General features: G+C 35.6%; 1 protein-coding gene across 3 annotated transcripts in view; it reads left to right on the top strand.

The window, feature by feature from the left end:
- The window catches only part of MAP3K20 (mitogen-activated protein kinase kinase kinase 20), a 222411-nt gene that overhangs the window by 137854 nt on the left and 57775 nt on the right, over window positions 1-26782 (top strand). For 2 of the 3 annotated variants that reach the window (XM_027865834.1, XM_027865835.1), the window contains exons 10-11: window positions 5781-5887; window positions 16139-16274. In XM_027865834.1, coding sequence (XP_027721635.1) covers window positions 5781-5887; window positions 16139-16274 — 243 coding nt within the window. Of the gene's footprint in view, window positions 1-5780; window positions 5888-16138; window positions 16275-21037; window positions 23026-26782 lie in introns of those variants that run through there. The other variant, XM_027865836.1, reaches the window with a different exon arrangement.

Here is a 26782-nt window from a genome sequence, read left to right as displayed (position 1 = left end):
ATACAGAATAAATTGGAGATAATCAATACAAGAAAGGGACTAGAATTAAGGAGATCAGGAAAGTACTTCCAGTAGACAGTGGGATTTCATCTGAGACTTGAAGGAAACCAGAGAAGCAAAGAGGCAGAGATGAGGAGGGAAACCATACCAGGCATAGGGGACAAGCCAGAGAAAATGCCTAGAGCTGAGAGCAAAAATGTCCATTTAGCAAAAATGACTGACACCCTTGTACTGTTAGCTATTTATCTACTTTAACAGTAAATTTCAATTTTTGAGATAGTCTAGAGCATGTGTATTATATCAGGAAAAGTTACCACTTTCCCCACATGTATTTGTCTAATTTGACATTTTGACAGTAATTTTTAAATTTTTCCACAATAAGATTTTTTGATGCTTTTTTCAGGTTTTGTGATACCAAGAAATTTAATTTTTAAAAATTTCATCTCATTTTATATATGAATTTGTTTTGTACACCTTTGTAACTAGTCACTTTGTAAAAAAAATAGTCTGCAAAGTGAAATTTTTTGATTTCTTAAAGAAAATCCATTCAGTATTGTGTTGGATTGAAAATAGATTGAAAAGAAATAAAAAATTTTTTTGTGAAATCTGGCTTGTATAAAACTTGAGTGGACCTGTAATCTATATTATTCTATATTATTTTTATTTATGTATGTATCTATTTCATAGATATGTAGTTATATTATATATTATATGTGTATGTATATATATGTATATATAGTTATAGCTATTTTTTTTATCCTATCAAAGAGAGCTCATTTTAGGGTCATGTTCTGTATTTAGGTCAGTCTATATTTGGACCAATTGTGGTACGGATGTATGCACTAAGATTTTAATTTTAAAGCTTTATAGTGCATATATATGTATGTGTGTATGCATATATATATTTATTTACTTATTTATTCATGGAGCTGTAGCAGAGAATGGCTAAAACATAGTGATCTGAGGTATAAGGATCAAAGGATCATTTTTCATTTTCTACCCATATGACATTCAAAGCAAATTTTCAAAGCTTTTTGTTTGTTTCCTACCTCTCTGTCATTTTATTATGATAAAAAGGTAGGGGGGGCTATGCATTTATCATAAGTACCTTTGTAACAATCACACAGTTTGAATCCAACCCACTACTTTCTTACATAATTTTTTTGTAGCTAGTCTTTTCACTGTATCTTAAACTTGTCTTGGATTTTCTTGCCACTAAATCATTGTCTCTCTCCCCACCCACCATTTTATGCTTATCTGACTTTCTTCAGACCACAATTCGAGTCTCATCTCTTGTACTGGATCCATCTGAAACTCTTCTAGCTGCCCAGTTAGCGCTCTCTCACACACACACCCTCTCTCTCTCCTTCTCTCTCTCTCTCTCTCTCTCTCTCTCTTTCTCTCTTAAATACCCTACTTACTGTCTATATCATCCACTTGACCTATATTATATTTTACCTTGTAATGTTACTTATCTTTATAGATATGCCTACTTTACTGCTAAACATTTGCCAGCAGTGAATGTTATCTTATACTTTGTATTCTCCTGGGAGACAGTAGGTACTCAATAAACATTAAGTAGCCACACAAATCAGACTCCCTAAAATTCAGACTTGTACATTCACTGCCTCCTTCTGAAGCTGGAATGCAGTAACTACTCAACCAATGGACAATAGACTAGGTTGAATATTGTTTTCATATGTTTGTGTGATAGAAGTGTCAAACGCATAGCTGGCAGGCCATCTGTAGTCCACAACACTATTGAATGTGGCTAAACTCATTTACAATATAATTTCAATCTCATTTTAATGTTTTGATGTATTAATAAAAAGAAAAGAAACATAAACATTTATGGGTTTCTATGTCAATATGTGGTCCTCATGGATCTTTAGGTATATTTTCTATTTGTTTGACACCATTGTGCTAATGAGTGGTTTAAATAGAAAATCCCTTACTTATTTGTGCCTATTGTAGTAAAATATAGAGCCCATGTTTCAATAAATGTTCTACCACTAAGCATTTGTTCGTGCCTTTCTCCTCAAAATTATCTTGTATGGATTTTGTACACAACTGCATATATATATATCTGTTGTCTCCCTCAAGAGCATAGACTATTTGACTGACAGAGTACCTGGCACAGTACCTGCCAGGTACACAAAGTAAGTGCTTGATAAATACTTAATTGACTGATAAGTAGACATAAATGATAGTTGGTTTTAAGTAGGTGTCAAGTCATTCTAGGATTATGTCAGTACAAACTAAAATATAGCATTTTGATCCCAATTAACTAGAAACATGAATTTGAGAATAGATAAGAACCCATAAGTAAAGTCAAATTTTTAAAAAGAATAAATACCCAAACCTTTCCAGAAGAGTTTTTGAAGCAACTTAGACCCAAATCTGACCATGATACTAATATGTATGTGCTTAGTTTCATTGAGCCACATGTAGTAATCATTTGATCCTGAGATATAATCTCTTGAACAAATTCCAACTTTCCCATTGTGAATTTAGGAGTTTGAGGGTAAAAAACAAACAAACAAAAAAACAAGCAAAACCCTGCAATTCATCATGTTTCATGAAGTAGTTAAAGATAAAGTGCTTTTTATCTCAGAGTTCATGGGCTCCTGCTGGCTGTTTTTTTTTTACCTAAAATCAAAATCCACTGTTTCTGATATTATACTTATTTCCTGTATGAGTGACTGTAGCCTCACAAATACTACATTAAACCTGATAAACAGTAGGGAAATTAAGACAGTGCTAAAGATGAAGGAAGGAAAATAGTGTATATACTCCCTGGGCTTAGTTAGGTAATTCTTTCATTGTGTTCCATGTGCTCTCAGTCTCTGGCCTGCACACTTTTCATTGAGCTGCATCCATTGACTACTGCCAACTGTTGTCAAAATAACTCACTTGAAAGAGTGGGATGATGTCTGGACTCCGAATGTTTGTCTTAGTTTGGTTTCTTATTTCAGTGGGAAGCTAAGAAATTACCCATCTTCATAATGTAGGAAGCACTCAGTTCCCAAGAGAAAGAAAGGCACCTCAACACTGTTCCTACTTGTTTTTGTGCTCCCAAATTAAAATGCATGTTTTAATTGCTGCAACTGTAATTTGTTCAGAAATGGTATAATTATGAGGCGTGATAGAGAGAGAATGTGCATCATCCTTTTATTATCTCTCTCCATTTTTGTTTTAACCTTTTGTCTCAACCTTGGCTAGAGTCTATCAAATGGAGTAGTATAGTCACTGCTCTCTAAAGAAATACATTTCACTGCTGCATTTTCCATTTTCACTGAACAGTACCATTCTTTTTTTCTTATAGCTGTAAAAGAAGCTGTAATGTGGAGCAAAGTTGTGAACTTAGTATGATTTTGAAAGTAGTGGGTTTTTTTGTTTGTTTGTTTGGGTGGCTTAGGAATTCTCCCCCCCCACCCCCACCCCATACTAAGTTAAAACATTCCTAACTAAAGTCCTCCAATGTCTTGTCATGGAATGAAGGTGACCCAGGGTTCTTCATTACTGCCCCTTATGCCCTTTCTGAGTAATCCTATGGCTTAGTGCCAATCCCTTCCAATTACCTTGTATTTATTTTGTCTCTACTTTTGTATTTCCGGGTGTACATGTTGTCTACCCTAATAGAATGTAAGCTTCTTGAGGATAGGGACTAGGACATTTTTTTTTCTCTTATCTCAAATGCCTAACACAGAATTTGACACATAATAGTATACCTACTACTACTATAGTGAGCATGAACAAATAGTTATTAGGAAAATAAAAATTGTTCATTAAAAAAACCACAAATAATTAAAAGACTAGCCAACTAGGAAGGATTTGTTTCTTGTTTTAGCACCAGCTTAGCTCAATACTAAAAAAGCTCTTCACCAGAATGTTGGCTGTTAGGTGGAGTTGTTGTTGTTGTTTTTCCCAATCACAGCAACTTATACAGATTCTCAACTAAGTTGCAGGGTTGTAGTCTGTTTCAGCAAAAAGAGGACTTACACCGATAAAATACAGATCTTTGTGGTGCTAAAGTAAGTAAAATATAGAAACTAAGAGGAGGAGCAAGTTGTCATTCTAAGAGTATTCAATATTGCCTCCACAAGTCAACTGGGGCATAGATACTCTTTTTTTTTTTAATAAGAACATTCTTTATTGAGCCTCCAGAGGTTTCCTAGTTCAGAAAGAATAATTGAAGGAAAAGCAACTTGTGTTTCTTCTTGTGCATAGTGGATTAGCAGTTAAGAAACTAACTAACCCAAAAATTTGTCTTCCCTCTGCCAGTAAGGCTACTATAAGGACATCTTTGTTCTTCCTAATTGGTCTCCCCATTTCTAGTGTCTCTCCCTCACCAATTCATCCTCCATACAACTGCCAAAATAATCTTCCTAAAGCATAGGTCAGACCATGTCACACTCTTGCTCAAAAACTTGCAATGGCTCCTTCTTAACTAAGGATTCAATTCAAAAACTTCAACTTGAAGGATTGAAGCCCTTTAATAGCAAAGCCCCAAGTAGACTTTCTAACCTTATTTCATGTTATTCTCCTTCCTGCATTCTATGGTATGGTCTACCAAGTTTTGTTTGACTATTTTCCAAATTTGACATTGCATCTTCTGTCTCCATGCTAGCCATTCCTCATACCTGGCCACCCTCCCCCAATATATTTATCAGGATCATTTTCTTCCTTCAAGGCAAAGTTCAGGTACCACCTCCTCTTTCATGAGCATCCTAATGGTTATTGCTCTATTCTAAAAATTACTTCATGTTTACTTTCTTGTTACATGCTATATCCCTCCACTAGTAGAATGTAAGCTTTTTGAGACCATAGATTGTTTTGTATCTGTGCTTGCTTCCCGGTGCCTAGCACAGTTCTTCTACAAAGAAAGCATTGGTTGAGTTAGTTTATTCCCACCTTCTACAAGAAATCTTTCCTGACTCACCTTAATGCTGGCATCTTCCTTCTGAGATTATTTCCAGGTTATCCTGTATATGTCTTATTTGTACATAGTTGTTTGTATATTCCCTCATTAGACTGTGAGTTCCTTGAGAGCATTTTGTTTTTTTTTTTTTTGGCTTTCTTGGTAGCACCAGAGCTTAGTATAGTGCCTGGCACATACTAAGTGCTTAATACATGCTTATTGACTTGACTAGTCTTAAAATTTGTCTTGGGCGAATGAGCTATCAAGTAATACTGAGTTTCTCTCACTACTAAAGAAGCCATTATATAAAGACTCCATCTTTATGACAATGTCCTCAATGAGGTTTATTTGAATTTTTTATTAATTTCTTATAATCATCCCCCCCATGCGCTTGTTACTTTGGGAAGTCATCTTCTTAGATGCACTCGAGGCTATCTTCCAGAAGAAAATATCAGACTTGTAGCTCTAAAATTATCTCCCAGACATGTCTCGGAATTGAGGATCTGAAATTTTTTTTAGTGTAGATTATCTTGATACAAGACAAAAAGGGATAGACTCAAATCTATCAAAGAACCTGGGTTCAAATCCCAGCTCTGGAACTTATTACCAGTGTACACTAAGGCAATTCATTTCACCTTTCTCGACTTCAGTTCCATCTTCTCTAAATTTAGATGAGTTGAATTTAAAGGTCTTTAAGGGTCTAAATGCCACATATATGATTCCTTGATCTTTGTGTGGGAAGGATATAATTTTTCTCACTAAGTGGAACTTATTGTTATATTTATGTTTCCATTAACTCCAAACCAAAAGTATCTGTCCCTTGAATCCCTGCTGAATAAGTACTTATCCTATTTTTCAGAAACGTCCATCATTCAAGCAAATCATTTCAATTCTGGAGTCCATGTCAAATGACACTAACCTTCCTGACCAGTGTAACTCATTTCTGCATAATAAGGCAGAATGGAGGTAGGTATCTACATTTTGAAATTTTAAACCAGCCTAGTTTAAAATTATTTTAAAAATATGGGCATAAGGACTGGACCTGTGATTTAATTGGTATAGAGAACTCCTGTTCGAAAAAAACCCCTCTACCTCTGCAAATTAGGTCTTTCTTTGCAATATTTAGTCTTGGTGAGTTTCCTAGGGCACTAAGAGGTTGTGATTTGCTGAGGGTCACAGAGCCAATATGTGTCAGAGGCCAAATTGGAACCCCTTTCTTTCTGGCTCCAAGGTCAGCTTTTTATCTACTCCACATGTTGCCTCTCAGAAGATAGGAACTATTTAAAGAGCATGGGGAGTGTCAGAGCTGTGTACAGGCCAAGCAGCAGGATAGAGCTCCCCATTTCCAGTCTTAAGTACATTCTAGAAATGTGAATACTTCTGTGAAAAGTTTGACAGCCTACCTAATATGCTCTCCTGTTTATAGGTAGACAAAAAATAACATGAGTTTTCCAAAGAGTGTTCCGTGGGACTTGTTGCTTTGTAGTGTTTGGAAAAGAATACTGAAATCAGATCTTCTTTGGGAGAAGATTGTTACCAGACATTTCTCTGTGTACACTCTATATTAGGAAACTTTGGCTCTCATCCATTTAGAACACAGCTATAAAACTATTTCCCAGTCTTGAAACTAGCAAACCAGTGTACTGGTAGATGATGAGAAGAGAAGGGGCAAGGAATATTCTTTTTGAAATGAGATTTTAAACATTTACAAAGTTACTGAACTCTATGAATTTGGTAAAAAAAAAAAAAACAGACTTAATGATGGAATTACATCGTGTGAGTGGAAAAACTGAACACAGGATGAAGAATTTGAGCCAGGTCACATGATGCTCGAGTATAAATAGCATGTTTTAGAGCTGACATTATTCTCCAACTGACTCAGCAGAGATTCTAAGTAACTTCACCCCAGCTCCCTGGCACTAATCACTAAGGAGACACTTTGCGCCATCTGCTGATGACAAATTAAAACTACAAGCATTTAGAAAAAGACCCACCTATCTACTGTTGTTCCTGTATGTAATTAGTCATTCTCTTGAGGTTTTGTGTTTTTGTGGCTTTTACAGTGAACTCATTCATTTTCATTATTTTTAGTAAATGCCTCACTAGGACCAGGGAATTTAGGTAAAATGAATTAATTTAGAGATCCAAATGGGTCTTTTCCTAGGCTGAAGGCAGCAACAGGAATAAAAAATAAAAGCTCTGTTCATTTCCTACTAAATCAATTGGAAATAAAGAAGTAAAACATTTCCAAACTCTGGGATTTCTCCTTGAGGTCTAACAAATTTAAGGTTTGTAGCTAGTGATTTAGTACTTTATAGAAATGATGGGAATAGGAAGGGATCGCAAAAATTCAAATAAGTCTGTGAATATAATTAATTGATTTGGCATGATGAACACAAGTTATTATTGAAGGCTCTTCCCCTATCTAAACATTATCATGTGTCAGCCACTTACTTAATCATAGCACAGCCTAAACCTCTCATTTTACAACTGAGACCCAGAGAAATTTAGTGACTTGTCCAAAGCCATATAGGTTGTAGGTAACAGAGTAGAAAACGGGTCTTCTGGCTCTAAATATTCTTTCCATTATGTCACACTTCCACTAATGTTTTAGTGAAGTACTAGTCTAATGCTTTGTCATGACATGAAGGTAATCCAGGATTCTCCAAGGCTTTGTAAGCTCCAGACCAAGTGTTCTTAATTTGGGGGTGAAGGAAGAGGCTGAACCCCTTTGGCAGTCTGGTAAAGCCCATGTTCTTCCTCTCAAAATTATGTTTTTAAATACATAAAGTAGAATACAGAGTATTATAAAGGAAATAAATTATGTTGAAAAAACACTTATCAAAATATTTTTTAAATAAGTTCACATACCCCTGGTTAAGGACCACTGCTCTGGAAGGTTCTGTTAAGATGGAAAGACTTCAAGGAAAGTCTTCATAATGAGCCATGTAGCTATTGTCTGAGGACCAGTTTCACTAGTTTCAGAGAGTCTGATCACTAGAAAGTCACCTACTAGGGGATGATTTTATTTACTTACTTTTTTTTTCCTAAGGAAATCATAAAATTATTAAGTCATGGAATGATTATGATTTATGTTAATAGATGAAGTACATGCAAAATTACATGTAAGATCACAGGTCCTTCATAAAGTACTGAAGGAAGACTATATTATGTAGAAATAGTAGTATTATATAGTAGATGGAGTACTGGGCTTGGAGTTGGGAAGATGTAGGTTTAAATACAACCTCTAATATTTATTGTGTGACCCCAGGCCAGTCACTTAACCTCTACAGGCCTAAAGCAATTCCCTAGGGTTTGTGTACTAAAATTTTTGAGATTTAGGCGCTGGTGCCAAAAGTTTTCACCCTAGGAATGCATAGTATTTGAAATTTCTTCTTTTATCTGAGTATATTTGAGAAATAACATTGTTTCATAAAGGACCTGCCTAGGAAAAGCTTACAAATTTTGTCTTTCTAAATTAGCACAATTTATTCTACAAATTTTCTGAATTATTAAAATAATTCTCTAGTCAATAATTCACTTAAATCTTGTCACCTGTCTTCTGTGACATGAAGTACAAACAACTCAACCTTTTTTTTTTTGGTAGAAGAACACTGATATTGGAAAATACTGTGATTTTTTTTCAGTAGACATAATTGAATGTTGTCTTTGACCTTCAAAACATTTTTCAGTTTTAAATTAAAATACATACCACATGAGATAGATATGGAGTCTTATCATAGTCTTACAGACAACTAGGACAAAGATGAAAAATAGGAGGCCAAAGTCTCAAAAGAGACTTTCTAAGATAGGGGTCAACAACTTCTTTAGTCTTTAATGCCACTGAGGGCGAGGCAAGTAGTGCTCATGAGTTGTCGCATAAAAAGTAAGATAATAATACCTTACAGTGGTATAGATATGTGTAATGAAGTTTCATATCCATTATCTCATTTGAATCTGACTGCAAGTACATGAGGTAGTCAAGTGGATATCATCTCCATTTTACAGATGAGAAAATTGAGGCTTAGAGAAACAAAATGACTTGTCCAACTCTGAAGCTAGAACAGAGCTGGTATCAGAGCTCAGGTTTGCTGACTTCTAACCCAGGGTTCTTAGTTCTATGCCATACCTAAGTAGAAAAAGAGGAAAGAAGTTGAGGTTTTTGTTTTCTTTTGTTTTGAATTTTTAAAGAGAGAAAAGTTCAAAAGAAGGAGAGAGGAAAAAGTAGGAAAAAAGTAAAAAAGGAAATTAATATAATGAAAAGTGATGTGCTACTAACAGTTGTCTTATATGCCATTCAGTGGTACCATTTCTATAAGTTGCCAATCTTTGTTGTAAAAACTTGTGAGAAAAAAAAAAACTTGTATAAAGACCACACAGTAGTTTAATGGTATTTTATTAGCCTGGACATGTAGTTTGATATAAAATTAGTTAAAGTTGTATAGAAAACTGGGAATATGACTGGATAAGTTCACTCTGATGAATCAGACTAAAAGTTTAACTTATTAGTTAACTTTTAACAGTCAGGTGTTTCTTAATATAATCTGGCACTCAAGCCTGACATTTGCATAAGGCTTTCTTATTAGTGGAGAGATAGATTATTCTATGCTCTGTGCCTACCTGAGGCACGGAGCCAGCCAGAGTTTGGGAGAGGAAACATCCTGGTTTCTGACTTCTAGCTGTCAGAGAAGACACATTCCATTCCAGATTCTCTTCAACTCTCCACCTCTGGCAGGTATATAGCATTGAGTAATCTTTCCATCAATGAAGAGAGTCTTGTGAAAATGCTAGGCTTGAACCCCTGGTTACATTAACATCTTAATTTCCCAAAAAGACTAAGATGAAATATCCATTATTTGCCACATTTCAATTTTTTTATGTGTACAGATACCCAATTTTAGCCAGAGTCAAATTTCAGCAAGTGTTTTAGAAATTATGGAATGTTGACAGTTTTCTATACCTAACAAACTTCATAGTGTACATGAAGTGAAACTTTATTTTCAGAAATAAGCTAAATATATGGTTTGAATATGCCTACTGAGTCTTCTTGAAATTAAATTCTTTCCACTGCCTTTCTGGGTGGTAGAAAGGAAATTAAGTGTTTAAAACTTTTCATAAATATGTTAGGCCACAATATTTTCATCATGCTTCATCGTTTACTAGCAAATTAGCAATGATTGAGTTCATGATTACAAGTATTAGGGAACTAGAAAATGTCTTCTGGGTAATATTTTCCATTTTCATTAGAAGTTTTAGTTTCCTACAGTTGCCTAAATCCTTTCAGGCCAAAGACCTGTGGTAATTTGCATGACTGAGGTATGTGGACTGTGTGTGTGTGTGTATAAGAGAAATCAGATTTAGTATGTGTATTTTTTTCCATGCTTTCTGCAATTTATCGTTTGTTAGTGTTCTCCACTGATGATTACAATATCATGAGAACAAAACCCAAGATTAAAGACCACTCATTGATCCTTGGATTTTGTTCTGTATATGTAAAAATCATATATAGAACGTTGATCATTGTGACAGATTACAGTTATTCTTGAATTACACAATGCAATGGCTTAAAGACTAATTAGGGGAAACAAATATCAGCCATGTCTGACCCTTTTTAGATTCCTGTATTTGTGAATTTGTGCACTTATTTGACAATAAAGTTTTTCCTCTGATGATATTGATGATTTATTATGCCATACAACTTTATAAAAATACATAATGTGGCTGAGTTTTTTTTCTTTTGGAGACTGACCTTTTATTTTAAAAGAAGTTTCTGTCTAATGAAAAAGATAATTATAGTACAGTGCATGATTTTGACATGAAAAACTGCTGTTAGTAGGACTTTACCTTAGATGGATTTGGCTTAAGAGAAAACCATAATTTGCATAGATTAAAACACATAAAAACTACGTTTAGTAGCATTGAGGTTGAGCCAGGGAGGGTATCAACAAAGCAAGGGGGACCACTGTTCTTAATTTGTCCTGCCAGCATAGGTATTACATCCCTCATGGCACATGGCATCAGGTACTCTTGTTAGCCCTGGGAGGCACAGAGAAACAAATTAAAACAAATTAAAAATGAGAGATGTTCATGCCTTCAACCTATTTGTTTCTGTCTGTTTGTGTCACAGCCTATAACTTATTTAAATGTTGACTGATTTTCCAGGGGGATTAGAGATCCCAGCAGGTAGATACATAAGGTTTTCAGTCCTGAAACTGGGGATAAATCCTTAACAAGCAAAAATGTGTTTGTTAGCCATTTGTTCTGTTTAAAAAAAAATACACTGGAGAGATCAGCGTAACTGGCAAGAGAAGCTAGTGTTCAAAATAGCAAGAACACTAACTACCTACTTCTTGTAGGATCTAGAGAAGGGTGAGGGGCATTAGCTTTTAGCTATTACATTCTCCCCATCCATCTATTTAAAATACACACTAACACACACACTCCAAAAAACTTTCCCTGAGAATAAAAATACAGTATTTTGTGTTTTGTTTTGGGGTTGTTCTTTGTTGTTGGTTTGTCTGTTTGTTTTGTTTTGTTTTGTTTTGTTTTGTCACAAAACCCAAGGACAAATTTTAGAATTTTTTTTCATGTTAATACAAATCCTAGGCAATTGATGATTCAGCACTCCTCTTTTGGATCTTCAGTAGAGGAATTTCTTTTTAATCTATATTTGTAATTTAATTGGTGTAGGGAACTCTAGGCGTGGAAACTGTAGAGGGAGAGACCTAGGACAGCAGCTCACCTTCAGTTTAGATATAGGCTTACAGCATTGTCTGGAGCACCGAGAAATGAAGTGACTTCCCTACAGTCACAGAGCCAGCGTGTGTCCGAGCCAAGACTTGAATCTTCTAGCTCCATGGCCAGCCAGCCCCTATCTGCTAAAGCAAAGTTATCTCGAAGTGTTTAGGGATGCTATTTTTGTGATGTAGGTGCTTTCAACGTGCTATCCCTGTATGTTGGTGCACAAAGGGAAATAGGCTTTTTTCCCCCTAAATGATTGATTCACAAAGAATAAGTGCTTGAGGGTGGCACAAGCAGTTGCTTTTTACCATTAATTACCTCACTTGTTTTAACAAGACACTTTTCAGACTACCTAATGTGATTAAAGCATATTATGATATTAATTGCTTGCCAGATTCCATCTTAATGGGATATAAAGATTTTGGTCCAAATTTAGACCTACCTTGACACCTGCTCCATGCAGAAGTTTATGCTGCTCAGACTATATTTAGGAATATACATGCAGTTATTAGAGTAGGGAACCACAACAGGGCACTGATTTACTCTCAGTTTCCCTGGGAGTAAAATGCCAGGCTTTGGAGTGCAACTAACAGTTTTAGTTAGGTACGGCCACCCTTCATTTTCAACTTCCTAAACCAAGGGTTTGGCTACCTATGACAAGATGCTTCTGAATAGTGCCTATAATAGCTGTTATTAGTGCTTGACAATGATAACCATCATAAATGCATCTTTCTCCTCTTTTTCGGTCTCTTTGTCTTTGAATGTCCCTACTCATGTTTTTTTTTCTCCTTTTTTTTTCTCCTTCCTTGTTTTGCTTTGGACTTGCCAATGACCAATAATGACATTCACAGGCATTAAAAAAGAGTCCTAGATTTGGAATCATAAGTCCTGGGTTTAAATCCCAGCTCTGCCACTTGCTACCTATGTGACCTTAGGCAAGTCACTTAACTTTCCAGGGCCTCAAGTTTCTAAAGTGAAAGCATTGGACCAAATGAACCCCTCTAGGGCCAAATAATTAATTCTGTGACCCCACTTGGGGTGCTCATTCAGACATCAGAGATACAAAAAAACTACTTAGTCAGTAGGGATCATTTCAGGGGAAGTAACTAAAATTACTTTTTTTTTTTTTTTAACAAAGAGAAAGGAAACATCTAATGTAACTTTTTTAGTGAAGCTTTGTGTGATTCCTGGTACTTGAGTCTCTAACCAAAAACCTCTCCTGAAAGAACTCCTATTTCTAAGAGCAGGAGTTCTTAATATTTTTTTGTGTTATGAACCCCTCTGACAGTCTGGTAAAACCTATGACATTCTAAGAATTTATTTAAATGTATAAAAACGCATAGGATTACAAAGAAACCAATTATATTGAAATACAGCTATTTATCTATCCATCTATCTATCTTTAAAAGCCAAGTTCACAGGCCCCAGGTTAAGAACCTATATGGTTCAATTCAATTCCATTTAAAACACAGTTAATAATGCTTACTGTTTGCAGAACATGATATTAGGCTGAAGAAAACATAAAGTTTAGGTAAGACATAGTCCCAACCCTTGTGGAACTTCTATTTCATAGAGGAAATTAGCACATACATATAATTATAAAATAAAATTATACATCGTGAATGGAAAACAGGGCATTGTGATGTCCATTGGGGAAAAGTTGTTACTAGGTTTGGGAGGTGGTTGGTAATGGTGAAAACACCAAGGAAGGCTTCGTGTAGAAAGCAGAGACTTTATAAGCATAGAAAATCGTATGAACAATGGCAGAAAGTCTGAGACATGTTCATGGAGGAGAGTAGTCCATTTTGGCCAGAGTTTAGAGTACATATTAAGGAATAGAATGAGATTTCTGGAAAGACAGGAAAATAAATTTTGGACTTGAAGCACTATGATGTGATCAAAGGATATGAATAGGAGTTTTCCAGAAAAGAAATCAAAGTTATCAATAGTCACATGAAAAATGCTCTAAGTCACTATTGATTAGAGAAATGCAATTAAAACAGCTCTGAGATACCACCTCATACCTATCAGACTAGCTAATAGGACTGAAAAGGTGAAAGACAGATGCTAGAGGGGGTATGGAAAAATAGGGGCACAAATGCACTGTTGGTGGAGTTGTAAACTGGTGCAACCATTCTGGAGAACAATTTGGAACTATGCCCAAAGGGCTTTAAAATTGTATATACACTTTGACCCAGAAATACCACTAATAGGTCTATATTCCAAAGAGATCAATAAAAAGGGGAAAGGACCTATATGTTATAAAAAATACTTATAGCAACTCCTTTTGTGGTGGCAAAGAATTGGAAATTGAGGTGATGCCCATCAATGGAGGAATTACTCAACAAGTAGTGGTATATGATTGTAGTGGTATACTAATGTGCTATAAGTAATGATGAGTGGGGGGCAGCTAGGTGGCACAGTGGATAGCGCACCAGCCCTGAAGTCAGAAGGACCTGAGTTCAAATCTGGCCTCAGACCAAACACTTGACACTTACTAGCTGTGTGGACCTGGGCAAGTCACTTAACCTCAATTGCCTAAAAAGAAAGAAAGAAAGAAAGAAATGGTGAGTGGGATGGCTTCACAAAAACCTGGGAAGACATATATGAACTGATACAGAGTGAAGTGAGCAGAACCAGGAAAACATTGTACACAATAACACCAATACTGTTACAATGATCAATTGTGAAAGACTTAGCTACTCTGATTAAGACCATGATCCAAAACAATTCCAAAGGACCCATGATGAAAACTGCTATCCATCTCCAGAAAGAGAACTGATGAATTCTCAATGTAGATTGAAGCATACTGTTTTCACCTTGTTTTTCTTGCTTGTATGTGTGTGTGTTTTCTTTTGTGACTTGGCTAATATGGAAATATGTTTTGCATGACTTCACGTAATCGATATCATTGTTTGCCTTCTCAAGGTGTGAGGGAAGGGTAAGAAGGAGGGACAGTTAACAAAGCAAATAAAAGTATATTTTAAAAAAGAACAGAAAAAGAAACACTATAATGTCCCTGAACTGAGAATGAAGTTGGTGCTGAGACTTTCTATCAAGATTAAAACAGGGGCAGCTAAGTGGCTCAGTATAGAGAACACCAGTCCTGGAGTCAGGAGGACCTGGGTTCAAATCTGATCTCGGACGCATAACATTCACTAGCTGTGTGACTCTGGGCAAGTCACTTAGCCCCAATTGCCTCACCAAAAAGAAAAAAAAGATTAAAGCAGCTGTTACTAGAATTCTCATATTACTTATTACTCCTTTCAGTGGTATTATTAGTCATCCAATTGAGACAAAGAATAGAATTTAGATTTATTCTTTTTTCAAGTAACAAATATTTGTTTTATTAATCTATCCCTCCCACTATTCCACTACTTGAGTAAATTTAAAAAATGAGATAAAAAACAAGTCTGTTAGTATATATATATAGCTGCATAGTCCAGCAAAATGTCCAAAAATGTGTATCTGCATTTTAAGTTCATCACCTTTCTGTCAGATGGTGAGTGGTGTGTTCTATTTTCATTTCTCTGGATGCATAGTCTATCTTAACCAGATTTCTAAAATCTTTTAAAGTAGTTTTTCTCATTGTATAAATTGTTCTCCTAATTATGTTCATTTTGCTCTGCCTCAATTCATAAAGATCTTCTGAGTTTCCTTTGAAATTGTCTATCTCATCATTTCTTACGGCATATATTCTACCATGTGCATAAATTACCAAAAAAAATTGCTATATATTTTGTGTTCATGTAAATCCCTTTATTTTTTTTTCTTTGCTGTATAAGCCTAGTAGTGGTATAGTTACACCAAAGGGAATGCATTGTTTGGTAACTTTCTGGGTGAAGTTCCTAATTGCTTTCCAGAATGGACCAATTCACTGTTCTACCAACAATTCACTACTTTACATGTTTTCCTAAAGCCCCCCCAACATTTAACATTTTTTCTTTTGTTTATTTTTGCTAGTCTGATAGGCATAAGGTAGAACCTCAAAGTGCTTTAATTTGCATATCTCTAATTATTAGTGATTTGGAGCATTTTTTCATCTGACGGTTGATAATTTGGATTTCTTCCTTTGAAAACTGCCTGTTCTTATCCTATGACCACTTATCTACTGCGGAAATTGCTCTTGTCTTATAAATTTGAATGAGTTCCCTATAGACCTTAGAAATGAGTCCTCAATGAATTCCCAGGTCACTCATTATTATCAATGGTACCATTAGTTATTCAAAAGAAACACATGATAAAATTTAAATTTATTTAAAAAAAGAACTTTTGGAAATCGCTAGGCATATTTGGTGTATTATTCCAACATTGAATTTTACCTTTTAGTTTTTAAAGACATCAAGATTTCCTCTTCCAGGTAACTAAATATTATATTATTCTTGAGTTGGATCTTTATTTAACATTCTGATAGAAATTTTCAACAATGTATGTCTGCTGAGAAAAGTCAAGACTTACCTAGTTGTCCTGTTATAGATGTGAAATCGAGGCAACACTTGAGAGACTAAAGAAACTGGAGCGAGATCTCAGCTTTAAAGAGCAGGAGCTGAAGGAAAGAGAGAGACGTCTGAAAATGTGGGAGCAAAAGCTGACCGAACAGTCCAACACTCCTGTAAGTATGTGCTATGACATGAAGCCTCCCCTTTCCCACTTCCCCTTTAAAGAGCATTTAGAAAGATTGGCTAAGCATGGCAGCATGGCGTTTACTCTCATTCTTTCTCCCCATGGCTTTGCAGGCAGTAGTTTGATAGTGATCCACCATTTACATCTGAATGATATTCATATCAAATTTCAATTAAAAAATGCAGAGAAACCCATCAGCAAATTGTATTCTATTTTTGGCTTTGTCATTGAGAGCTGTTCTTCTGTCAATGTCTTTATAGACAGGAAGTTTTTGTTGTTGTAGTTGTTATTTTACCATCACCTGCTGAATCTCAACTCTAAGAAAATATTCTTAAATGCTGATTAACTCATAATATATCTCATTGATAAATAATTAGTTCACTACCCACAGAGCTGGTTAGCAGCCTGATAGTTGAACTCAGATTTAACCATTTTTTCTACTTTCTCTATATTTACCCACATATCTTAAATATGGACTAATAAAATTTCTATGGCAACCCAACTTGAATGTTCATAAGCAATTCGTTAGTATTAGTATGATCACAGAGGGCAGATACTTAAAAACATGGACAGATATAAAAAATAGATTCGCCTAAAGTATCTTGGTTTTTACAAATCTGGTTGTCCTCAGAGAAGCAATGTGGGAAATCTTTTTTTTTTTAAATAAGACTGCCATGGTTTAGTATGACTATCAAACATACCAATATCACTAGTTTTTGTTTTCTTGTAATGAGCAGAATGTTTTTTCCTTTTTAAATCCTGAAAATTGATATGAAAATAAAACGTCATTCAATTCCCTTCAATTTGCAGTTGATCTCAGCTGCTACATTAATCAAATCCCATACCTCCTGTCTTCCCCTCTACCCTTTTTTAAAAAGAAAATCATCCTATCCATTAGGAAGCCTAAGCTCTCTAGCGTTCTGATCATCATAGGAGTCTCCATGTTAAAGTGTGTTTCTTATAATTCTCCTTAGTGAATATAGGTACGTGTACGGTTTTTCTTCAACGTCACAAGGAGATAAGGATCACATAGGACTTATACTTGACTCTCAGAATTTTGAGAAAGAAACTTTTCAGAATGAGTAACACATCCTGTTTTTACTAGTTATAAAGAAGGAAAAGCTGATAAAAATTATTATTTTACTACAAGAAGTTAGTATTTCAAAAATGACTAGTAGTAAGGATGCAAGTAAGAATTTTGATATAATAAGAAGAATAACAAATAACATTTTTATAGCACTGACTATGTGCCAGGCACTGTGCTGAGAGCTTGGTTATCTCATTTGGTCTTCACAACAACACTGGGTGGGGGGATGGGTAGGTGCCATTATTATCCCTATTTTACAGATGAAGAAATGGAGGGAAATAGAGCTTAAGTGATTTGCCTGGAGTCATACAGGCCAGATTTGAAATCACATCTTCCTGCCTCCAGGCTCAGAGCTCTATGTATGCTCCACCTAGCTGTTCCTATCTCTGACTACCATGAGGACTACCAGAGTAACATTTAATTGCATTGCATGCATTTATTATTGAATATTTTTTACATGGGGCATTTAAACAATAGTGGAGGTGGTATTATTTCAGGACCCATTGGTACTAAGCTCACAGCAATTACAAAGTCAGCCCTAATGGCCTAAAGATGATGCTTACACATGAGAGTCATTTGTCCATGATCATTCAAATGATCAGGCTAATTGCTCTATTTATAAGATGGCAAGAACAACTCTTACCACTGAGTGTATTTTTTGTTTTTGTTCTGTTTTGTTTTGTTGTTACACACTGTATGACTTCATCAGTACTGGATACTCCCAGTACTTAACTCCCTCTCCCAACCCAGATCATCACTTGCTCTGCAACTTAAAGTTTTAGGGAATTGCCCTGGGCCCTAAGAGGCTTAATGACTTGCCCAGGATCCCAAAGCCAGTATGTGTTAGAAGATGAACTTGAACCCAGGTCCTCCTAACTCTCTGAGGCCAGCTCTCTGCCTTGAGATAATGGTTCTAAATACATGGAGACTTTAAACTATAAAGCACTGCATGGCATGATTAATTTTATCCTGTTTTATATGAAGGTACTTTGAATTGCTTGTAAGAATAGTTTGGGGAACTTTTCAAGATGTCTTTTTTGCTTAGTTTCTTGGCATGAGTTATGGTAAGAATTCGTGGATTATGTCTTAACACAATAACACTATTACTGACTAGTCATGTTCTAGATAAGAAAACAGATACTTTTATGCTCATAGAGATTGTTCTTTTACAATAACTTGCTTCCACTTCAGGAAACTTTCAATAATGTAACTGGGCTAATGAATATCACCTAGCATTGAGCAGAAAGAGATGCAGTCTTAATGAGGACATTCTTTTTATCCCTTCTCTCCACTCCACCCCTCCCTTTTAAAGTCAAGAGCCTAAGTTTTCTGTACTGTACTTTTGGCTCACCTGTTCCACAGAAAGCTGACCTGCCAGAAGGAAAGGATGTTTTTACACAAATAGTTTGTATTCAACAAATATTTCATTTGTGCATAGCATGGCTCTGATTCCCAATTGACATTAAATATGATTTATATATTAGAAGCTTCAAAGAAATAGTAAATACAGCTTTAGAGAAGTGGCTGTGAGAATGGTTTAGAATGATGTTCAGATTAATTGGATTCTCTTCAAAGTGGCAAGCTGCACTTAGGCAATCCTTGTATACTTCAAAAGATCTGTGTTTCCATTGACTTGTGTCATCCTTCCACCAGCACAGATCAAGGACCTTCTACATGTTAGATGATGTTTCATGAATTGTTGTGGCCAAAGAATTGTTGGCCAGTTTGATAAACAACTTTTTGGTGAAGAGTTTCTGCTCACTTAGCCTGGCCCTGCATTCAGTTTGTTCGTAGTCCCACAGGCAAAGCATGTCTAGCTCGGTGGAGTTTGTGTTCTACTGACATATATGACCTTTGATAATCTAGGAGTTACTTCCATGACACAATGAGGCAATAAAGGGGAGGTATCTTTGCATAATTGAATGAAAATAGTAGTATTCTCTATAAGGCATTTGCCTTGTATTTTGAAGGACGAACAGTTGGTTATCCCACACCCAGTTCTACAATTATTAGAGAGAATTAATTTTCAACTCACTGTTTGTTATGTTGAGACTAGGTCATAGGTCAAAACATGTCGTGAAAAAGGAATTCCTATTTTTATTCTTGAATAACAGGAAAATGTATTTTCTGTGAGGAACTGGTATGTACTTAGAAATAAAAAAGGTAACTCAGAATGATTTATGTAAACTCTTTGTAGTCTGTTATGGCATGAAATAAGAAAGGCTCCTAAAAAATGAATAAAAGTGAACATAGTTCTTAAGCACTTAACAGCTGAAGACTGCTTTGGGCAGCTGGGAAATTTGATTGAAAATACCCAGTTTCCAAAGCAAAAGGGATTTTTCCACATCACTGCAGTCTTTCAGCTGAATTCTTTCCAGTGACTTTTTTGTATTGACATCTCTAGAAGTATTTCCCTAATAGAATAAGATGTCATTCAAAAACTCAGTCATAACTTTAATGAAAGGATTGGAAAATCAGTTTTTAGACTCACAATATAAAGGTCATTCCAGGAGGACAGTAATTGCACACTGTGCTACCATAACATTACCTAAATACTAGAACAGTCCTAAATTACTGTAAATTCTAATTTGGTTGACTTCCTTGAAAGAGAGTCAGTAACTTTGCCAGATCTCAGCTACTTTACCCTTTATTGTCTTATGATTAACAACATGGAGGCAAGTTGGTTGCTGAAAGTTACACTTCACAGACAAAACATTGTATGCGACTACCATGAACAGAAAACATCTCAAAGCAAAACTCTATTAAAAGATAGTCCAAAAAAAAAAAAGATAGTCCAAAACAGAGGAAAATGATAGGGTCAGAGGAAGGGGATAAGAAAAGTCTAAGTTGCTGCTCTTTCCTTCTCAGCTTTCACACGTGGTTATTCATTTACTTGTTTATGATTTTTGAATGACACCAACGAAATATGCATAATATACACAGAATCACAGAATTTAAGATGTGGAAGGGACTTCAGTGGCCATCTAGTTCATCCTACACAAGAAAGGAATCTCCATTATAATAAACCCTGACATAGATCAAGTAAATTATTTAAATTAGAAATGCCCCCAAATGCATAAGAAATGGAAAGAGTTAAGGGGTAGATCTTTTTTTCCAGTTCAGGCCATACCCAAACGTGACAACCAGAAAAAAGAAAGAAGTTGGCTGCCCTTGGTTCCCCAAAATTCTCTTGCCTGCTGAACTCTTTTGCACATTTTCATAAACTTCTCTGCTCTGGGTCAGACTTTCTTGATTTCTTTGGTTTTGTTGGGATTTTCCATCTATTTCCTTTCACTTTTAAATGTGACAATTAAAATGAAAAAATTCTGTGGTAAAGTGAAGTGAACAGAAACTAAGAGACTGCCACCAAACCATTTTGTGTACACAAAATGGAGGCTTGGAAAGTTATAACGTTTTCATTTGAAATCATGTTCCTTTTATTCATAGACTTTCCCCTGGAATTTGTCCTGTCTTTTGTAAAGAACAAAACAAAAATGAAACAAACTGAATTTAAATGAATTCCTTCATTAGTCCCTGAGTTCATTTCACTAACCATTTTACCTTCTGTTTAATTCTAGCTTATCTTGTGGTGCCTATTTCCTCAATCAAGTTTGGTTTTTAACTCTCCTTTTTTTTTACTTCTGTCCTTTCTTCCCTTTTGATAGCTTCTCTTGCCTCTTGCTGCAAGAATGTCTGAGGAGTCTTACTTTGAATCTAAGACAGAGGAATCAAACAGTGCAGAGATGTCATGTCAAATCACAGCAACAAGTAACGGGGAGGGAGATGGCATGAAGCAAAGTCTACAGGCCATGATGGTGATGGGCTTTGGGGATGTCTTCTCAATGAACAAAGCAGGAGCTGTCCTGCATTCGGGGATGCAGATAAACATGCAAGCCAAGCAGAATTCTTCCAAAACCACATCTAAGAGAAGGGGAAAGAAAATCAACATGGCCCTGGGGTTCAGTGAATTTGACATGTCAGAAGGTGACAATGATGATGACGGTGATGAGGATGACATGGATGACAGTAGTGAATGAAATCAGAAATCCAGAATTCTCTTAAGCCTGAAAGCAAAGCAATAAAATTTTAAATGTTCAGAAAAAAAAGAAACTTGTAATTTTGATCTATATGAAAAACAGTCAAGGAAGAAATCAAACACTGTATTTTTTTTTAGGCCAGTCACATTTACTATGGTAGCACTCTCTGTTTAGACTACTACTGATTTATTTTTGCTTAATGAAATTTTGAAGGAAAATAAGAAAAATGTTAAGAAAAAATAGACATAGCTCACAATTCAACTGTAATGTGGTGCCTGATTACAGAAATTTCTGTGGCTTAAAAAAAAGCACAATTGACTTTCATGCTGAGGATAGTTTAACATATTTGAAACATGAGTGTTTTGTACTGTGTATTTGGCTTAATTTTATTTCCCTCTTACTACGGATTAAGTTATTTGTATTTTGAGCAAATGTTCCTGGCCTCATATTTCAACCTAAATACTTATTTCTGCTGTTAACCTATTTTTAAATCAGAGCAGTGAACTTCTTACATATTTATTTTGTATGAAAATACTTGGTGATGTCAGAAATGCTTGGTTGTGACTGAAATTTTTGACAAAAGAACCTGAGATCAAAGAAAGTTGTTTCAAATACCTGTCTTCAGTAATACCCAAACAAAGAACATTTTCAACACCAAATTACTATTTGTATAGGATCTCATCCCAAAGTGTCCTAGTGCTTCTTGAAACACAGTTGCTTAAAGTAAAACCTGAGCAATTTTATCAATAACATGGTAGTGAAAGAAAGACTACTCATCTTTGAAACTGACAGCAAATGCTAGAGTCCTTTATATTTATCTCTACAAATGTTGGAGACTTATCAATGCACTTTCCTCTAAAAGTTAACTTGTATTATATGTAAATGAACTCATACTTTATACATTAGAAAAAGGCTCCTATGGATGGGGGCACCACCCTCCAGCCTTGCGGGGCCCCAAACATGGCCCTACTTTCAATGATCAAGAGAGATGGAGTGGTAATCCTGGATCCTGAATCTATTTTTCAAAAGCAATTAACCATTGTGAAATAAAATTCAAAGGAAAAATGACCATAATTATTTAGGGGGAATAGCACCAGATTCTGTAGCTGAATAGCTCTCCATCATGACCTAATCACTAATTTAGTTCTCAGACACTTCCCCAGAATCATCTGTATGCTGCTATGCCTCTTTCTGCAGTGACTCAGAGATGCCAGTGTTTGTACAGAGAAACTGATAGTTATTTCTCTGGTGACTGCTTGAGAAACCTGGCAAAGCTAAGATGTTTTCTAAATGAAGTAGTGTCAGCAATCTGTTTCCAGACTAAATTATGAAGCAATTTATTTTTTTCTTGAAACTAAATCCTATAAAATGCCTTTGGTGGCATTTTTTCCCTTAAGAAAACCTAACGAAAGACCATCACAAAAGTTATTAGTTATACATATATCCATTGCCATTTCCACTCGTATTAGCTAACCCAAGCCTGAAATTAAGCCTCCTAGGATTTGAAAACTTCTATGCTCCTATACCCTTTTGAAAGTTTTAAAAATACCCCCAAAGAGATCTGTATAAGTTGTGCCAGCTTCCTCATTTGGAGTAAATATTAAGATTTTTTGTAAGTGATATGTAAAACAATTCTTCATGCCAGTGGGGCTAAAAAATGAAATGTGAGTGACCTCAGTAAGTCTTTCCTGGGAAACCAGTTCTGAATAGTTTTTGCTTCTGTAGTCATTGGGAGCATGAAGCTAAAGGAAGATAATGTTCCAAGTGAAGAAAACTAGTGTCAGACAAGGTACACAAACAGATGGATTCTCTTGTACCCTGAGGGCTATTGCAAAGCATTCATCAAATTCTCCTGTACTGAGCTATTTACAGACAGTAAGGCACTTTTGGAAGCTGTATTAATGCCAAAGTCATTAGTATGCATGCTAAGTCAATATAAAGAAAGAATAAGTTCATGATGACCCATATTGATTGATCCTTGGGTTAGAGAATGAGTTTGTGAAATGCCATACAAAAGATAATTCTCCTCCCACTGTTCCAATATGGGTAGTACCTAGTGACTAAAGTACTTGTGCTCTCCAGGCATTGTTCTTGTGGGGCAGGAGGGGGTGGGAGGTCTGATACTTTCCAAAGTCCACAGTCTTTCAAACTTAGGCAGGTATAGTAGTAGGCAAAAGAAGAAAGATAAAGGAAAACTTTTCTTGCTAGGGTCCCTAAAAGGCAGAGACAAGAGTGTGCTTCAAATCCCTCCTCTTGCATAAGCAAAGAAAAATGTGTCTATGCATGCTACTCCTCCTGCATTTGGCATTTCATATATTAAAAAACAAAACAAAAGAAAAAACCCTTACCTTTTGACAACAAATTAGGACATATAAATTGTTGGGAAAGGGGGATTTTCCTTCTTTTAATATTAAATTGATTGGAAGATAGTTGTATTACAAGTTAGAACCCAGAGAGTCAGGGACTGCTGGCATTATGTGCTTTTATTTTGCCACTGACTTAAATGCAGCTGATTTTCTTAACTTATGTTTCTTTGTCAATTTCCTCATCAGTGTAGGGATGGTAGTTGCTGACCATGATCACACTGAGAGAGTGTACACATATGTGCTATAAGAGACCCAGTGCCATCAAAGAGGAGAATGTGTATTACTCTCTTCCTGGAGTTGTGTTATGAAGTCCTTCCTAACACTCAGGGAACACTTAGTAATTTCACTGCTTTGGGGTAATGTGGCTCCTTCATTTGTCTGGAAAGGCCCAGGCATCACTGAAAGTCAAAGGGTGTATTCAGAATTAGCAGGAAAGGGCCCCAGAGATTATTCAGTCAACCCTCTCATTTTAGAGTTGAAGAAATGGAGAACTAGGAGAGGCAAAGTGACTTACTTGCTCTAGGTCACAGGGCAAATTCAATTCAATTCAACAAACAAGTATTAAATACAGTATGTGTGTATGTATAATACATTATCATAGGTGGCGCAGTGGATAGAGCACCAGCCCTGAAATCAGGAGGACCTGAGTTCAAATCCAGCCTCAGACCAAACACTTGACACTTACTAGCTGTGTGACCCTGGGCAAGTCACTTAACCCCAATTGCCTAAAAAAAAAAATACATTATCTTACACAGTATACATTAGACTTCATCCCTGTCCTTGTAGAGTTTACAATCAATTAAAGAGATATGAAACTTATAAGAGCTGGAACTAGAATCCATTTGTAACTCCCATAGGTATTTACTAGATGTGCTGGATGATGCACATTTCTAATAAACTTCATTGGGTCAGGGCTGTTTGATAACATATATTTTTAAAATGGAATCACATTTTAGCACAACTGATGAAAGCAAATTAAGACATTGGCCATGGTTAAGTGTGAATTTTGAAAGCTTCCAGCTACCACATTATCATTTCTTGTTAGAATGATTCTTTATCCAGCATCACATTTAGCAAACCACAAGTTCTTCTTTGAATTTTTAAAAGAAACACTTATTGAATTAATGAAAAATCATAGAGGTAGGTTTCAGTGTATAGTTTATAATCTACTTTTACTCAACTTTAAAATATCTCTGCCAAAACCTAACATGCTAGTGTAGATTTTGTCTCACAACTGTAACTAACTCATAAAAATATATATGTTGTTAGCAAGGACGATTTGGGAGATGCTGAGAAATTTCAGTATTGAAAATGACAATTGAATCTCTACATTTTTATAATCATTGTTAGGACGAGACATCTGAAGACTTATTAACTGCCTTTGATATTTTGACTTAATTCATAAGGTTATTCAGGTAGACATTGACAGCCTTACATTCATATTAGGGTGTCCACAGCTATTCTTCTTCAGGAGTAATAAATCAAATTGCCAAAGTCAGAGCATGCATTTTCAAAATAATAGCTGCTACATGTACACTCAGCCTGAACTAAGAATATCCATAGCCTTTATCTTCTCAGCACCAAGAATAACAAGGCGGTAGAATTCATTTACAAGAGGAAACTGGCTGTTGAGATGGGGCTGAAGGGAAAAATCCAACTTGGTTCATTCTCAATTACCCTGACTCCTCAGTTCTCAGAGGAGAAAATTCAAGGAACTAGCTTTGTGACTTTATGGTTCTGCCTTTCCCTCTACTCATTTTTTTAACAAAAATATCTGTATTTTATATCAACACCAAGAGTGAGGGACTCATTTCAGATTGTGGGTTCAGTGATGATAAGGACCTTAGTTTTTTCAGACTTTACCAAGCAGTTTAATTAGTCACAAGTATAAGTGGCAATTAGTCACATTTTAAGAGGCAGCACATGGACACATTTGCAGTTAAGGAAGCTAGGATAAAAGCATTGCTCTGTTGTGTACTACCTAACTGTAACAAGTAGCTAAACTTCTCTAGGTTTAGTTTCATGATCTGTAAAATAAGGGAGAGGGTTGCCCTAGGTGATCTTTGAGATTACTTCAGATAAATTTATGATCCTTATAATCCTTTAGTCAGTTCAGATATTTGGAATTGGACCTCATTAGTTTCAAGGGGCTTAATAGTCAGGTCAGCTAGTCAACAAACATTTATTATGCACTTACTATGTGCCAGGCACTGTGCTAAGCGCTGGGATTCCAAGAAAGGTAAAAACATATAGGACCCAGAACAGCATCTCAAAGTAATGCTACAGACTTGGCCTTATCTTATTTCTTTTCTTTTCTTTTTTTTTTCAAATCAAAGAAGTAAAGATTTTATGATTGATAATAAGAAACCAGTTATTCCAAGTTAAATATTATTACACTAGCAATAGTTTGGCACATGTCAGAATGAGACCACACTACACAAATGCCACTAAGGTGTTACTAGCCAACTTCACCTACATCTTTTGTTCATTTTCTTTCTGTAATCAGGCACCTTTTTACAGGTTTTACAAAAGACCCCTTTTCCAGGATAGCGTTTAAACATTGTCTTAGAGACAATCTGTTCTATTCTTTGCCTTTTAATGTAGCTTGATGGGCACACATGCAGCATTTTCTACAATGTAAAATTAGCCACTACCAGGAAAATCTGGAGGACAAAACATTTCATTTTCTCCCCCAGACTTCAACTTAGTGTGTGCACTCTAATGCCTGTGTGGAGCTTTCTGGTGTGGGAATATTAACTTCAGTTTAGTTTCAAGCACCTATATTAAATATTTTATATTGTGTGCTGAATGTTATAATACCTTTTTAATGTCAGATACAGTACACTGCATTTATTGCTTTTGCACTCTTGAAAAAGTTTTGTACTAAATAATAGAAAATGATACTATTTATACTCTTTAAGTGTGGTCAGATGAGCTTTGAATTGACAGCATTTTCACAGTGGTTTTTTTTAAAATATTTTTTCTCTCTCATTCTGTTGGGATATTA

Source organism: Vombatus ursinus, unplaced genomic scaffold (genome assembly GCF_900497805.2).
Source record: "Vombatus ursinus unplaced genomic scaffold, bare-nosed wombat genome assembly UNPS02014779.1, whole genome shotgun sequence".
NCBI classification, from domain to species: domain Eukaryota; kingdom Metazoa; phylum Chordata; class Mammalia; order Diprotodontia; family Vombatidae; genus Vombatus; species Vombatus ursinus.
Note: the sequence above shows the minus strand (reverse complement) of the source record. Positions and strands in the feature narration are given on the sequence as shown.